At 35.3% G+C, this 17146-nt stretch overlaps 1 protein-coding gene across 2 annotated transcripts in view; it reads right to left on the minus strand.

Annotated features, from left to right (window-relative positions):
• Positions 1–17146, minus strand: part of LOC119065691 (pregnancy zone protein-like) — a 44138-nt gene that overhangs the window by 26707 nt on the left and 285 nt on the right. The window contains exons 2-15 of one of the 2 annotated variants that reach the window (XM_053661624.1): positions 12629–12812; positions 11673–11832; positions 11455–11507; positions 10139–10159; positions 9701–9869; positions 9176–9260; positions 6401–6509; positions 5981–6095; positions 5721–5830; positions 4633–4794; positions 3125–3352; positions 2792–2855; positions 2235–2371; positions 1533–1682 (exon numbers count right to left, since the gene is read on the minus strand). In XM_053661624.1, the coding sequence (XP_053517599.1) occupies positions 1533–1682; positions 2235–2371; positions 2792–2855; positions 3125–3352; positions 4633–4794; positions 5721–5830; positions 5981–6095; positions 6401–6509; positions 9176–9260; positions 9701–9869; positions 10139–10159; positions 11455–11507; positions 11673–11832; positions 12629–12812 (1747 nt within the window). Of the gene's footprint in view, positions 1–1532; positions 1683–2234; positions 2372–2791; positions 2856–3124; positions 3353–4632; positions 4795–5720; positions 5831–5980; positions 6096–6400; positions 6510–9175; positions 9261–9700; positions 9870–10138; positions 10160–11454; positions 11615–11672; positions 11833–12628; positions 12813–17146 lie in introns of those variants that run through there. The other variant, XM_053661625.1, reaches the window with a different exon arrangement.

Here is a 17146-nt window from a genome sequence, read left to right on the forward strand (position 1 = left end):
GGGGGATGGGTGGTAAATAACTTTTGTATACTTTTGTTAAGTATACTTTTTTTAAGGTCTTCATAGCTAGAGAAACCATACTAGAGGATCTACATGCAAGAAACATCATATGTACCTAGACTCAAGTTAAAGAATGAGGTTCTGTCTTTGAGCTGTTGCTATTTTGAAATGAGCCTTTTAGAAATTTGGGGGAGAAAAGTGAGGGTAGGGGTCACGTGTGGCAGGGTCAGGAGTCACTGGAAGTCAGAGGGTAGACTGTGCAGACAGCCTTCCAAATAGCCCCCAATAATCTCTGCCTCTGGTAGTTCCTCCCATAATGAGTGGGGCTGACATCTGTAACTAATATGATTTTTGTGGAAATGATATTATGTGAATTCCAAGGCTAGTTCGCAAAAGATGCTTTAACTTCTCTGAGTCACTTGTTCTGAAGAAAATCACCTGTTATGTTATGAGGACATTCAGGCAGCCCTATGGAGAAGTCTGTTTAGTGAGGAACTGAGGCTTCCCGCCAGCTGTAGGAGAAACACATTTTAGTAGTAGATTTTCCAACCTCATCAAGTCTTCAGATAACTAAAGCCCTGGCCAACATGCGGACTGCAGTCTCATGAGAGATCGCCAGCCAGGGCCACCGAGGTGTGTCACTTCTGGATTCCTAATCCACAGAAACTGCTTGTGGTAATAAACGTTTATTGTTTTAAACCAACAATTTTGGAGGGAAGTTGTTCCGCATCAGTAGATAGCTAACAAAAACCTCCTTTAAACTTCTTTATTAATCTTTGTTCCTGAGTAGAAGAGTCAAACTGGTACATAAATGAGCATGTCCTATCTCTACTAGCAGAACCTGTGTTTTCCAGTTATCTTCAAAGCAAGCGAGTTTAAAGATTTTTAGAACTCCAAGAGCCCAAATATTCCATTTTGTTCATGATTCCTTCCCACTTCTATAACACTCAAAGCTTCATGATGCACCTGGAACAACTATTAAACTTATGTTTACCCTACTAAACAGAATATTGTAGACATAAAATATTAAGCAGCAGGCCAAATTTCCTCAATAGAAGCTGAAAAACTAGCTTAGAATAGACTACCATAAATAGGGAGTGTGAAAAACAAGGCATGTCTCCAAAGAAGTCACCTACAGAGAAGATTCCCTTGTTTCAGGTTAACTTCCTGATGCCATCTTCTAATTCAAATAGAGAAATATGGTCATTCTCTTCTGTGTAGTTATTATGCTATGAGGAGATATTTTGACCTATTAATAAAATACTTATTAAGGTTACAGAGAATTTTGGTAAAAACCTTCCATTCTGAAGAACATTAATTTTGATTATTAAAAACAGGATTGTGATCCTTGATATAGCAATCTCACAGTTAAATTTTTCTTAAGTGAGCGCAAAGGTTCTTTTTGTAAAAAAAGATTTTATTTATTTATTTTTAGAGAGAGGGGAAGGGAAAAAGACAGAGTGAGAGAAACACTGATGTGAGAGAGAAACATCGACCAGATGCCTCTAAGCCCTGACGCTGGGGGAACTCACCGAGGACGGGGACAGCTCTGCCTCTGGCTTCATGAGCAGCACGCTCTGGTCCACTGCGCGCAGGGCACAGAGGGACTGAGGGGAAGCGGTGACGCGCAGGTGGGCGAGTGAGGCGGGAAGGCTTTGTGCTGGGCTGAAGCTCAAATCCACCTGTGAGACATGAAGTAAAAGTCATCCAGTACTTTTGTTTGTGTGATCCTGCAGAAACCCACATTTTTTGAGTCATCCTAACATTCTGCTTTAAATGATTATGTTTGGGAGTCAGTCAGGAAGCAACCTCTTTCCTCATCTTTCCTTTGCTGTTGAAAAGCTGTGTTGTCCTAAGGAGACAATGGATGATTGTCAGGGATAGATAACTTGTTTGACTTTTAGAAGTCCATTTTTACCCCTAATTCATGATAAGGCATTTGTATTCTTCAGGTTTTTGAGACTTGTGAGTCCTAGCATCTTACATACCTCACACAATGGAATCAATGGAGCAGAGCACCATGGACACTACATTAAATTATACTTTATTTGGAAGGAATTTTATGTAATTGAAAAATTATTGTGTTAGCTGACTAGAGATTTGGTTGTGCCATTAATTTGGTGAGAAACTTTGGACAATTGATTTTACTTTTCTGCACCCATTTCTTTTTCCTCTGAGGTGAAATAGGTGGTTCCTATAGTACTATTTATTTATTTTATGTTCAAGACACTCACCTTGTTGTTTAGACAGTTTTCAATCTCAAAACGCTCTGAATCTCCAATAACTTCTCCGTTTGGTAAAACAGTAAAGATAAACAATCGTGCAATGGGAGCAATGTCTGACTTCACAGGGAAGGACAAGGAAAAACTGCCTTTTATGGAGCATGGAGAGAATGAGACAATATGGTCATAGGTCAGGATGCTATTAGGAGGTCTTGTCCAATTTAGAACTATGCTTATGCATTCAAAGGCTTAATCTCTTGAATGTCATTCTAGTTAATTGGTAAAATTAATAGGCCAAGGTCTCCCTTCACAAGTTCAATTGTAGAATAAGTTAAAGTTCCTTACACTCATGCTTTTCTTTATCTGATTTTACAACCAACTGATACCTAAACCAACTTAAATCTGAATAACTGAAAATTATTCTGCTGGTATATATATATGTAATTTCTTTTATGTCCTCTTAGTAGATAGAGAGAATGGAAATAATTTCCTCATTTGTGAATTTTCACTGAGATGTAAGGGTGGGTGTGTGGGGAAGGAAATGGGGAGACTGACTGGGAGGTACTCACCGTCTGCTGGCTCTACGGGCAGCACGTGTGTTCCTGATCTGATGATGCCTCCCTTAGCCATGATCTGAAATGAAAAATTGTCAACAAACCAACCAACCAACCCAACAAAACCTTTTCTTGAGCCTGACAGTTTTCAGCTTTATTCCCCACACAACCTATTTTTGGTTGTTGAGTCTCTACTGGAGAGAATCAACCCCGTGAAAATCAAAGAATCAAGGGAAACAAGGATGAGAAACAAGATGTTAGTGCACAAGTAATTTTTACATTACTAACCCCATTCGCCACTTTTGTCTACTGATAAATTCCAAATACATTCCATGGTTTTAATCTTACCAGGTAATAGAAAGTGAGCTCCTTCAGTTCCCTAATGGCTGACCCTCTTAGTATGTAGTGTGCCTTGATAGTCTGTGTTTGGCCACAGGGCAGGGTACTATCCACAGGCTCCACCTGAACATAGCTTCCACTTAAAGAATAAACTTGATGTGCAATGTGAAAAGCTGTGATGTGCTCTTCTCGTAGCCATGCATAGCTAATACACATGTCAGGTTTCTCATGGTAGGCCTGATTAAAAACAGAAGAATGAAGAATTAATATTGTCTTGAAGTTCTTTTTTTAAAATTTTTTTATTGATTATGCTGTTGTCTTGAAGTTCTTCATGTTAGCCTCCCACCAAAAGGAATAGTTAAACATATTGTCAACCTCTAAATTTGCACAGATTAAAAAAGTTATCTACAAATATATCTCCTTTGCCCTGATTCTTCCAGCTCATCACTCATTTGACTCTCATGTAGCTCAGAGCCGGAGGAAAAATAATGCCCCAATTAGAAGGATAAAATCTTCAGATAATGGGAGTTTCTTTCAAATTGGTTTAATTTAAAGTCAGAGGATATAAAAACCAAATATATTATTGCATTATGGGTCTCAAAATTGTTTACAAATAATCCTTAGCAAATTAGCATCTATGACTCATCATTATTGTGACTTCTTATTTTTAAGGCCTATGTAGTTTATGGACCTATAAATCTTGAAGATATTGCTTAGCAGATATTTCTACTTATTTCCTCTGCAGCAGTTGTTCCTCAGATCTTTTCTGGATGCACTTATACTTTTCCTAAATTTATTAGGTTTATTTTGTGGACCCTATTTGCTCTCATAACAAAGTTCCTATTTTGAAAATTATTGCACTTAAATAAATCAGACTAATAATTTACAGTTCTGTTAACTTCGTAGAAAATTTTCAAGTAAAGGGGCACTGTGTATTCACCTCTTCAATCATAGGGAAGAATAGGTAACTATTACACAGAAAATAAACATCATTATATATTTTTTAATTGACTTAACAGATGAATCTTGGAAAATGCAAAAAATGTATACACCATTTATATAAGCTAGAATTAATAAATCATAGTATTTTTTACCATTTTTGGCTTGAAATTGAAAGCATGGAGGCTTTTTAGCTATAGAAATCTTTTTCTCATATTCATTAGGCAATATATAAGTGTGTATGTGTAGGGGGATTCTAGTTATTTAAAAAATAAGTAGATGTGGAAAAGGAACATAGAACAAATTATGTGAGTCACCCATTGAAGAACTGATATTGTTTAGGAAAACAATCCAATAGTTTTCTGGATAATACATGAAATTTTAAAAATAATTCTAATCCAATTATCAAGCACATCTACAATATCTTTTCTGATATCTTTATTATTTTCAAGTAAATTTTCCTCAAGTTTATCCCAAGTTGGACAGCTTTTTAATCTGTGTACGTCCTCACTTTTGAATGCATGACTGTTATTAAGAGTTTTCTTTGTCCTCAAGTTTTTTTTTCCTTTCATACTTACGGTAATATAAAATTGGCTCGTCAGTATGTTGGTAGTATTGATTGAAAACTGTACAAGACCCTGTTCATCAGTGGTTGCATTGAAAAAATAATTGGCTACATTTGAGGAGATGGAGACGAGTTTATTGGAGATGGGCACATTATTTCCATCCACCAGAAGCACCTAAAGAAGAAAAGTACTTGCTAAGTTATGTGGATAATACTGAGAGAGGGTAGAACTCATGGGAACGAACTTCTTTGCTGCCCTAACTGAGCACAAAAAACCAAAGACCAAGAATTAGACTTTCTACATTGACTGCAAAGCTATTTCCTTGCATTGAATGTCATGTCTTTCCATCTCCTTTTTATAATTTGGATTCTCATCCTGATTTTATTTTCTGAAACAAATTCACACAAAATATTTCTTTTGAGAAAAACTAAATAACTATAAAACTGGTAAAATGAACAGTTAATATGAATAAAATAATGATTATTTTATTATTTTTTAGTGTTGTTTGATTACACTTGCCCCCACTTTCTCCCATACTGTTTATTTTGTTATTCTTAAAGTATACCCTGAATGTGAAAATAATACACAAATAATAACCATAAACTGTACGCTATTATAATTCCAATGTTTAAAATGAAAACCACTTATTCACTTATTTTAAACAGAATAAAAGATATAAAGAAAGATACTGACAACCATAACTTGAGAGTCATTTGTTAGAAAGGCTATTAAAATTCTGATACTGGCTGGATAATGGCAGAAATATACTTACTTATTATGAAATGGGAGGCACAAAGAGTTTGACATAACTAACTTACATGACATGAATTATTTTGATTATTTTGATTTGATTACTAATGTTGAACATTAGTACATGTTCAACAAAGAAACAGTGCCTCTGATTCTCATAATAATGGATTGTGTGTTTGTACATTTTATCAGTGATATTATGAGGGAAAGTATTTACTTTTGTTTGGTTCAATGATTTTGGTCATATTAATTAATTGGTAACACTAACCAGGTATGGACTACATTAGTGTGTCCTTGGCCTAGGTACAACTAGATGCTTCATTTACCTGTAAAATTGCAATATACTCTACCTGTCCAACGAAGGGTATTCCTCTTCTAAAGTGTGAATCCACTTTCACAAACTTGAGTCTGGTTACAGTGTTTGTGATTGTACTGGTCCCATGTCCAGTGAACTCTAGTTCTAAAAAATATGTAGAAAAGAGTAAGTACTCTTGAAGTTACTTTAGTCCTAAAATTAATTTTCTGGCACTTCTGTTATGACCCCTGTTTTATTATGGGAAACAAGTTAATGTCTATTGCTTTATCTCCCATGTTAATTTGGTACTCAAACCTGTTCCCTCTTCTCTGATCTTGGCTTCCACGTTAAGTGTCTTTTCATAACCCGCAGATTTAATATGGAACAAGTTTGTGTTTACTTCTTGGGTGATGCAACCATTGCTGTTGAGCTGAGAAGAATATAAGAATTGGTAAATGTCATACTGATTCAGGCCAATAGTCACTAATCCGCTATTTTTCTTTCTGGTGCCATGACAACTTTGGGTTAAACATGTGAATTGACCTTTAGAAATTTAATGTTCAGATTTGATTTGTAATCAGTCATCAAAATGACAATTTTGTTGACTAAGAGTAAATATTTTATTTTTGGTGGGAAATATTTGGGGATCGGCTTACACTGATGCTCTTCAGTAAAATGGGGTAGCTCACTGGTTGCCAACAATGACAGTCTCTAGAGAGAACACTGTATACTAACCTGTTGACTGAATTCTTCACAGAAATCTTTTTTACAGTTAAAAGATTGATATAAATTGCGGCACACACGCACAGTTGCAAGTCCTGGGACAGGTTTCCCATAGGTGTATCTGTCACATAAGAAATAAATCAGGAACTGAGGAAAAGTATGTACATGTTCACTACCAGCCCAGTACAGCACAATTATTCTCTACAGTTAAAATAAACTTTGTTTATTTTAGACACATATCAAGTAGAAACATGTCTAGAAAATGCCTCAATATATTACCCATTAAGACGTTTGAAACTTTACTTCAATATACAACAAGTTGCTCTGGGATATTTTTATTTCTTCCTTTTAGCCTATTTATTTTTCTTATTCTTTTTATTTTGTCATTATAAATCAAAACTTGCTCTTTCTACCAAACAGAAATTATGTGACAAATAAAAAAATAAGTAATAAACAAACAAACACAACAGAGAGAGAGAGAGAAAAAAAGTCCTGAAAAACCAATCATGGGGCATATAAATTTTTGTTTGTTTGTGTGCACTCTATACTTACATTTGTCACTTCTCTTTATTTTTAATACAACTGAAATAATTGATAATTCTTTGGGGGGAATCATTAGTTTTCTTTCCTATTTGAAAATGCTTCCACTATCACTTAAAGTAAACAATATAATCTGAACAACCACTATGGAAACCAGTATGGAAATTCCTCCAAAAATTAAAAATAGAGATTATTTTAGTGCTTAAAAATTTGTTCTTTTATGGCACCCAGAGGATCCATGCAAAACAGTCAAACCTTTCTTTTTAAAACTGGCTAGAAGAGAGAGCAAAATTAATTAAATCAATGTACTACGAGGGACTAATCAGGCAAATGGAACAAGTGGCACATTTAAGGCTGGTGGACCCATTGTTTTCAATAAGCTAACGCTATGGGGAAAAGGAGGCTCTAGAGTTTTAAAACTTTGAGGTGTTTATAGATTTCCTGAGGCATGTTTAAAAATATTAGGACAACACTTTAGGAAAAGAATCGATGGAACAAAATTGGCAAATTTTATAATTTTTATAACAAGTGATGGGCATATGCAGTTATGTTTTACTGTTCTGTCAACTTTTGTATGCAATTGAAAATTTCCACTAAGTTTGGGGATAGGTTAAGGGGTGGAGGCATTGAGCAAAAAGGAGAAAGGACTCATGGATATGACCAACGATGTGGTGATTGCAGAACTAAATGGTAATGGGAAGAATACAATAAAATTTTTTTATTGTAGTTCAGCTACAGTTGTCCTGATTTTTTCCCAGTTTCTCTCCCTTGCCCCAGATCCCCAACTCCCACAGTCAATCCCTGTCCATTCTCCACGTCCACAGTCCTCTATTCATGTTCCTTGACTTGACCCTTCCCTTTTTTTCTCTTGTTCTCCTCCCTCCTCCCCTCTGGTCACTGTCAGTTTATTTCCATGCCTCTGGCTCTATTTTGCTTATTTGTTTCCATTGTAGAGTCTTGAAAAGAAAAGGTATATATGAGTCATAATAACCAAAAGCAATGTGTAAAGACATTTTTAGGAAAATATGAGACATTATTATGAAAATCAAGGGTCCTTGAGTATAAATTCAAAGTTAGTATTGAATAATTACCTTTAAGTTTATTAAGTGTGATAATGGCATCATGATTACATAATGTCACTATTGCAACAGCATGGATGGAACTGGAGAGTGTTATGCTGAGTGAAATAAGCCAGGCAGTGAAAGACAAATACCATATGATCTCACCTGTAAGTGAAACCTAATCAACAAAGCAAACAAGCAAGCAAAATAGAACCAGAGATATGGAAGAAAATGACAGTGACCAGAGGGGAGGGGTATAACAGGAAAAAGAAGGGGAATGGTCAAGTTAAGGAACATGTATAAAGGACCCATAAACAAAGACAATGGAGTGGGGAGATTGAATGTGGGAGGTGGGGGATGGGTAGGGTAGGGGAGAGTAATGGGGGGAAAATGGGAACAACTGTCATTGTACAACAATAAAAAAGAAAAAACATTTAAAAAATAAAAAACCAAACACATAAAATATTACTAATCTTTAGAAGTCCATGTTTCAGCTATGTCAAAATGTCACAATTTTTATAATTTATCCTAGATTGTTAAAGAAAAAAATATGGAATTCTATGCAGCAGAGAGAAAGAAGGAGCTACTACCCTTTGCAACAACATGGATGGAACTGGAAAGCATTATGCTGAGTGAAATAGGCCAGGCATTGAAAGACAAATACCATATGATCTCACCTTTAACAGGAAGCTAAATAACAAAATAAACAAGCAAATAGAATAAAAACGAAGACACTAAAATAGAGAACAAATGGGCAGTGAGCAGAGGGGAGAGGGAAGGGAATTTAAGGGGAAAAATGGGGAGGGATTTTGAAGAACAAGTATGAAAGACACAGGGATGAGGACTGTGGGGGGGGGAATGGAAGGGAGGTGGGGAGACGGGGCAGGGGTGGGGCTGGGATGTGAGAAATTGACAAAAAAAACCTGTACTTAAAAAATAACTAAATAAATTAAAAAAAAAGAAAAAATATGGCAAATAAGGAAAGATGGTATTTGTTAAGTCATGATTATGAGTGTTTCTACTCTTGTGCACTTAAAAAATTGAATGCTAAAAATAAAGAGGAGTCATTGAAATAATAGTTTTAAAAAGTGCTGAGGGAAAGAGTAACTTATAATTGTGTATGTAGGTAAATAATCACTCAAAATTGAGTCAAAATAGAATTTCAGACAAAAACAAGTTAACTCACATTCCACATACGGATATTTTCACTTTTTCATCCAAAATACTGATTATCTTTGGGACTTGAACTTTGACCTCAAACTTGGGAACCACTGTTGACAGAGATAACAAAAATAGGAAGGCTAGTAAACATTTAATGGAAGTACAAATATTTTTATGCCTATAATTTTTTCCACAAAAATACCATAGAAAGTTATATTCCTTTTTCAATGTAGAGTATCAACTTCAAAATGATTAAGTTTAACAATTTATGCAAAAGTTGACTTTGTGGCCACCACAGATCTCAATAATGTTAACAAATGATGATGCTTCCACTGAAATAAGAATTTTAATATTTGGCAAAGTATAACTTGCTACTGAAAATCAGCAAGTTGTTGCAAACTTCTGAGTTCTCAGAATGATGATGGCCTTAGAATAAGATATAGTTGACTCTACTCCAAGTTAAACATACTTGTGGAAAAGTCAAAGGATCTAAGTGAGTTCATACTACAAACCAAAAAGCTATGACCCTTTTATCTTTCAGAATCCATACCAAATTCCTCCACGGTGAAGAAGTGCGGTATAAATTCGCCCGATCCCTTCTTTACCACCACCTTGTAGGAGCCTTGAATTGGCTCTGATGAGAGGGGAAAGGCTAATTGTTTGAGACCACTCTCTAACTTGAGATTCTCCCATTGTCCAATTCGACTCCTTTTGGGGTTCTAGAGATAAGAAAAGAGCATGGGAATAATATTAATATTAATCATGACAGCCCTTGACAAAATACATGACTTTTGTTTTGGTAACTGACATTGCCTTCAGGGAAGACACACAGAAGGAAGGTGAACCACAATGAACCTGACATCTGAGAATAAGAAAATGCAGATCTGAAAGTTGTTTTAACAGCAGTATGTCTGTCTAAAATACTATCAGAACTTCCTTTTTCTTAAATGCACTGACTTCCTTATAAGATACCCTTCCTGTTGCTTACCTCAACATACACCAGTGGAATCTATGTGAAAAATGAAAGAAGAGATATAATTAGAATTTCACCAAAGACTACAATTTTAGACTTATGATCAAACAGCTTAGTAAGCAAAAATAATATTTGTAATAAGATATTACAGAATTTATCAGAATTCTGTAATATCAGAATTTAACCTGAAACATAAAGTAAGTGGAATTGTTTAGGGAAATCAATAAACAGTTCTGAAAAAGCATGGATATATTTCTTTAAAAATCATTGTGTTATCATTTCCCTGAAAAATGTTATTGTTAAATAATACTTGTCAATTTATTAATATTATTCACCAATAGTATTATTTAGGTACTAAAAACCCTCCTTGTGAAGAATATAATCATACCATTTACTTACATAAATTAGAAATGGATATTCATAGAGTTATATATCATTATGATTTAGCCTTAATAGGAAAGAGTTCCCAGAATTATTTGGTTAAAAGTAAACCAAGAATATTTCTTCTAATTCAAAAATTGTTTAATATATAACTTTTAAAAGTAGTCTTGCTCTTTGCCTTCATATTGAAAGCTAGTTAAAGGAAGGAACACACAATTTACATAAGTGAAGACTTCATATATAATGTATATTACATATGTATAAATATATATCATACTGTGGAACCTCAGTTCTTGAACTTAATTTGTTCTGAAAAACTGTTTAAGAAGTGATTTGTTTAAAAACTAAATCTTCTTGGTTACTAAAGAGACATGTGACAGATCATACAGGTATCAGCATGAAAGTGTTGTCAGGTAGAGAATTAAGACCAACAATTTTGTTAGACAACCGAGACATTTTTTTTCATGAACAACATGGACAAGAACTGAATTGTTTGAGAACCAAGACATTGGAGAACCTGGGTTGACTGTGTAATATATATATATATATATATATATATATATATATATATATATATATACTTAGAAGAAGTGAAACTCTTTGGTATTTTAATTAGTCATAAGCTCCTTCAGAGTATGGATCTGGATAGCACATAACTTTTTTATTGTGCATCTTCATTTTGCTTAATGTAGTGTTTTGAGAGCAATAATTGTAGCTATTTCCAGACTGATTAAATACTGTTATAAGAGGAAAGAGCTTCCTCACATCCTACCCCTCTATTATGCCTTATAGAAGACTCTAGATTTGTGGTAAAGTTGAAATCTAGGTTCCCAAAAGAATGTCTTTCATCTCACTTTTCCTGCATATTCCCATCCCGCCTTGGGTGAGTGCTGTCATGTCCCCACCCACCACCCACTACCCACCCAAACTATAAATATTGAGATACTTACCAGTTCATTCAGGGGGTGAAAATTTTCATCCACAGAGACAATACGAAATTTTACTGGAAAAGAAATTCCCTGTTGAGTCTCAGACATGATAAAGCAGGTAATTTGGGTAATAACACAGAGGGCCAAGAGATCAGGATAATGGTGACTTTGGCTGGAAAACCTGTTGAGGAGGTGGCTCTGCTCAGTGTTGCCCCAGATGGTGGAATTTCCCTACATACCTGTCTGTCCTGGTTTATAGATGGGTTTGTCTGTTTGGACAAAGACCAGATGTTGATCATTCTTTACCAATACTCTCTTTCTCTTCCTGAAGTCTTGTGTTGGTCCCTTTATGTGGACAGTGAAGAAAACCACCTCTGAAGAGGATGAGATCCTTGGGAGCTAAAGAACAAAGGATGCTACGGAGGAACAGCTCAATCTTCTCCCTCTGACTCCTTCAACCATGACTACTTTCTCTCTCTTCTTCAGCTTCATCAAGGTCTAGGTAAGTATGAATATTTCTCCAGGTACAAGAGTGTAGATATTAATATGAAAACTATATCAGCAAGTGCAGCCATCAGTGGAACCTCATATAGCTCATTTGGCATTCTACTTATTACATCGTACTCCTTTTAAATGACAATGTGTATTCTGAATAAATGGAGAGAAATATCTCTGAAAAAGTATGGGACGATATAGGAGCTAAGTATTCTAAGTTGGGCAACCTCACAGAGGTACTGTATATTTGCTTGGAGACTCTTGAACCATTTATATATTCCAAGGACGAAAACACCTAATGTCCCTCGGTAAGAGAGAAGTTCTGTTACACGCTGCCCTATAATGAGGTATTTGTTTAAGCTGTTTCCAGGCATTGCCCAACTCTGGCGCAACAGAGATGGTTATATAACAAAGCAAGAAAACTCCTCTAATTATACAATTTCTGTGGCTAATACAACTATTACTTTTTTTTAGGAATTAAATTAAACTTTAGCATGTATGAAAATATTTCTCCCCTTCTCTGGTAAAAAAAATTCATGGTTCATTCCTCAATAGCTAAAAACTCATTCACTTTGGCTCTTTCTAAAATTCTCACTAACATTCTAAAGTCATCCTTTGGGACTGAACACTAACTGCCCACCACCATGACTCAATATGATGTACCAAACATCATATTGAGGGACAAGCAGCTAGTACTCACAGTAAAGGGGACACAGCGGAATAAGTCCTTCTCTGTCACCAAGTCAGCAAAGAGGCTCCTGTTCTCCCTGAGAGACTCCAAGGAAGCACTTAGAGTCACTGTCTCATTCAAGTGGCTCAGAAGGAGGCAGACTTTCTCAGGGGTCCCAGTGTGGAGCAGGGAGGGGACCAGCACCATATACTGCCTGGGAAGGGGAAAAGGCCAAATCAGAGAAAAATACAAGATAGCAAGCATTTTCAACCATAATTGTGTTTTCCATAACAATATATATTTATTTCTTCAATCAATTCTATACTGTGACCTCCATCTTATTAGCATGAGAATACCTTTTACTGTTCAATAGTTCCTTAAGCACACAGTCTGCTGGAAGTTGACATCAAAGATGTTTCAATTTTGCAGGCATTTTTTTTGTTTTAAAGAGTCTTACTATCTAAATTATTTTCTTTTATATACTCGTAAAAGTACACATATATAATAAACGATGGGTGATTGCTCACTTTATAAAATAATTTACATTAAAATCTATCTAAGGTAACATCACATGTGCATGAACACCATGACTGGATTTATATAAATTCAACGGAAAAACTTCAGTGACCATATATTCTTTGTATAAAGTAATACATATGTATATTGCAAAATAATTTTCTTAATGCAGAAAAAAGAACATATATGCTGTTTCTTTAGGTTCCTCAGATAAAGCCTACCAAAAAACAATAGTTTTTTAAATCAACAAGTTTTAATTTTTATCAATAATTTTTATTCTCATGTACATGTCATACAAGTCCACAGAGCACTCGCTTCCCATTCTCCTTCATTCTCATTCTCTTGAGGTAATCAATCTGAGTATCTCAGTATTAATATTTCTATGTTTATAAATACATGCTTGTGTTAAGAATTTATCAATAGGTAAATTATCTTTTTTATTAAAAAGCAAGTTCTTGTAATCTATATTATTTTGCAAAATCTTATTTAAATTCTCGAATGTATTTAATTATTCAGAGATGTGAGAAGTTTTTTGTGTGAGCTTTGCCTTTTCGTCCTGACTTCATTGATGAGTTTCTTTTGTCTATGACATACTCATATTTCCCTGTCACAGTTTCATCCATTCTTCAGGATCCATTTTCAGTGATGCTTTTCCTGCAGCATTTGGCTCCATATAATCTCTCTGTACTCTGAACCTCCATTGGCTGAAAGAGAATCTGTGTTTCCTAAGTATTTGCTGCTTGCCAAGAACTGTGTTAACCGGTCTCTGTATTAAGCCATTTAATTCTCTCAACAATCCTATAAGGTACATGCAATATATTCTCATGTTTATGAGAGCTAAAACATGTAATACTCATTAATTCCCATGTTTGAATACATATTACATTGAGATAACATCTCTGCCCCTTCACTAAATCAGTATATTATACATAAAATGTGAATCTTCAAAACTCTATTGATTTAGGTTTAAGCCATTTATTTAGAGTCTCTTTGCAATTAAGATAACTATTTTCTATTATTTTATTGTCCTTTCCTTTCTATCGCCAATGTGAAACACAATTTTAGTACTTTACAAAGTTAATAGGAGTGAGACTAGGAGGAGAGAATAACGAAGACCGTTTGCTTGTTGAATCTGGAAGTCAAGTATAGTCTGCATATAGTCTGGTCCAGCGGTCTTTCTGTATATGTTTTAAATTGTTCCTTGGCAAAATTGTATGCCATGAATCTTTAGAGCCACTCTTAAATCATTAAAACCTCAGATCGCTTATTGCATAAATACTAACGTTTTGTTCTAAAGCAGAGAGATTCGGAGCAGTTAAATAAACTACCCAAGGCCATTCAGATAGCACCTGTCACTGAATCCCTTTCTTGCATTTGAATATTTCTGATCAACTGAACATCTGCTCTTCCTAAGATGTGATAAATAATAAATTTTTAATTTTTCCAACAACAACAGCCTTCTACAAGCCTTACTGCATTGACAATGGTAAAAACAATAATATGGGAGTAGGCAGTTCTAGTGTCCATTTCTATACACCTTTCTCCTATTCTGAATTGTGTCCTGAGCTCTTTCCATCCAACTCAGGAAGAACAAACTAGGGTCAAACTTCTAGGATGATTACTTTAAGATATTTCTCTGCAAGTTTTTCTATTTCCCTCAAACTCCTAATTAAACTCCTCATTTGTTAGTAACTCCTGACCATATTTAGGAAATAGATGATCACCAGTTTTTACCTGAGTGGCTTACACACTGGCCTATTGCTGTATCTCCTCCATCTCCCCAAACTGCATTGTAATATTATTCTCTGGACTCTGCTTACATAAGAGACATATAGACCAAAGTTATGGCTACCTTAACCCTTCATTTCCAAAGAGTTATTTTCTCTACATATTTTAAAATCACTTTACTGAGGTATGATTGACACATAAAAAGTTGAACATAGTGTGTACTACTTGACTAATATGTAGTTAAGTATACACGCCTGTGAAATCATCAGTACAATCTTTGCTAGAAACATATCTATCATTTCCAAAAGTTCCCCCTCTTCAACTATTATTGTTATTATTGTAATAAGGACATAGCATAAGATCTATCCTCTTAGCAATTTTTAAGTCTGCAGATTAGTATTAATTATAGGCTCTATAAAATAATAATTACTGTTTAACCTCCCCATCTCCTTCCCCCTTTTATTTCTTTGATATTAATAAAAAAGAAATCATTAGTGTATTATAATTTTATTTCACATGCTACTTTTATTTTTATTAGCCCAATTGAGATCGCAGTTAAAAAATTTATCTCACATATGTTTGATATTTCAGACAACTATTTCACAAAGGTTCGGTTCGTATTAATTCTACAAATATTGAAATTGGGACTTATCAAGGTTGAATCATTTGCCTAAGGTTTCACTTGAACTGAGCAAATCTTTTAAAGTATTACTTAATCACAAATGTTTGAATTTTAACTATTTGCCTTTGCAGGGGTGATTAAACTCTGCAGATATTAAACTGATCACTTTTAGTTTTCTTTTTTCATCATGTTTTGCTGTACCCTCTATCTCTCTGAAGTTACTGACAGAAGGGAGGGGAGAAGTCCATCTCTAGGCAATAGCTCTCATTTATCACATCAAAGGGCTAATGCTGGAGGGTTAAGGTGAGGTTTTCCACATGCTGACAACTAGGCCACAGGGCTCAGTCTTGGTTAAATGGTGAGAAAGATGTAAAGTAATGGTTTTCAATGGGCAGAGTAGTTCCCTGTTGTGTTGGACTGAAAACCCAGACTGCTTAACTTCCAGACTCCCCCACACGCCACCTGCTCCTTCTATTCAGCCTGTACTCAGAAAACTAAACAGCCCCTACATATTTCCAAGTGCTCTGTGTGTGGAATCAATGGAAGATGGAACCATCCACACTTGTAGATGAGGTAGAAGAATTATGAAAGAGAAACGTGCTCCTTCTGGTTACTAAGTAATTGTGCACTGACAAAGCCTGAGGGATGAAAGAACTTCAGTTGGTCAGAGTTCTGATTTCTGCTTCCTGTACTTTGACCTGGAGAGGACTAACTGTGATAAGTGGATAAAGGTAACACACTGAACAGAAGGTCTCTTTACTTCTCTCCCCATTTTGGTATACTTGAGTCTACCCTGTATCAATCAGGGATGTAGCTACATCAGAGTCATCTAGGAGTACAGTGTGGGTAGGCAAGGGAGGCGTAGAAGTTTAATCTTTCCTGGATACTTTAGTGCCTACATGTTGCTGTTGGATTCAAGAATTGCGCAGCCCTCCAGAAGAAATGTAAAGGCAGCTGGGTTGAGGTCAGAGGTCTCAAATGGGTGACTGGCAAAGGTGATTGTACAGCATAGGCTGTGTTGGAACAACTGCCATAAAATTGGAGGCAGAATGATGTAGAGAGTTGGTAGTTCTATGTGACGAGAAAGAGCTAATGTGAGTCAAAATCAGCTAGAGAGAACTTCTGGCACTCCTTGGCAAAGGGACCAAACTGAGACAAACTAGATGGTTAAAGATTCAAATGATAAATGTTAGCAGACAAGGAGAAGCCAGATTGACAGTGGCCAAGAAGACAGAGAACTCTGCGACAAAGGACCCTGACCCCTCTTCTCGATCAGTAATTAATGAAGATCACATTCCTTGGAGAGAAATTGGAGACAAGTGGAAGAGAAGTCTTAGTTTTTGGATTTCACCAACTTTATAACTAAGTAAGGTTAAAATTACTTTTCCCCTGCATTGACTATTTACTGAAGGCTCTTGATAAAGACTCAATAAATTATTGAAAAATGAAGGAGCTGTATTTTTCTATGCATGTGATCTACAATGTGAGTTAAACTGCACCCCACTATACACTTTAAATATTTTTATAGTCAATGCTTTCTATCCAAAAAGATGGGTCTGTGAATGTGCAGTCTGAGGTTTCAGTTTATAACGAAAACATGCTTCTTAGTGTTGACTTACTGTGTTGATGACTATTATTTTAAGAGTATGAAATAAATAAATGGAAAAATGTATTAACCATTT

Source organism: Artibeus jamaicensis, unplaced genomic scaffold, assembly GCF_021234435.1.
Source record: "Artibeus jamaicensis isolate MK-2021 breed Jamaican fruit bat unplaced genomic scaffold, CSHL_Jam_final contig_233, whole genome shotgun sequence".
Classification (NCBI taxonomy): Eukaryota; Metazoa; Chordata; class Mammalia; order Chiroptera; family Phyllostomidae; genus Artibeus; species Artibeus jamaicensis.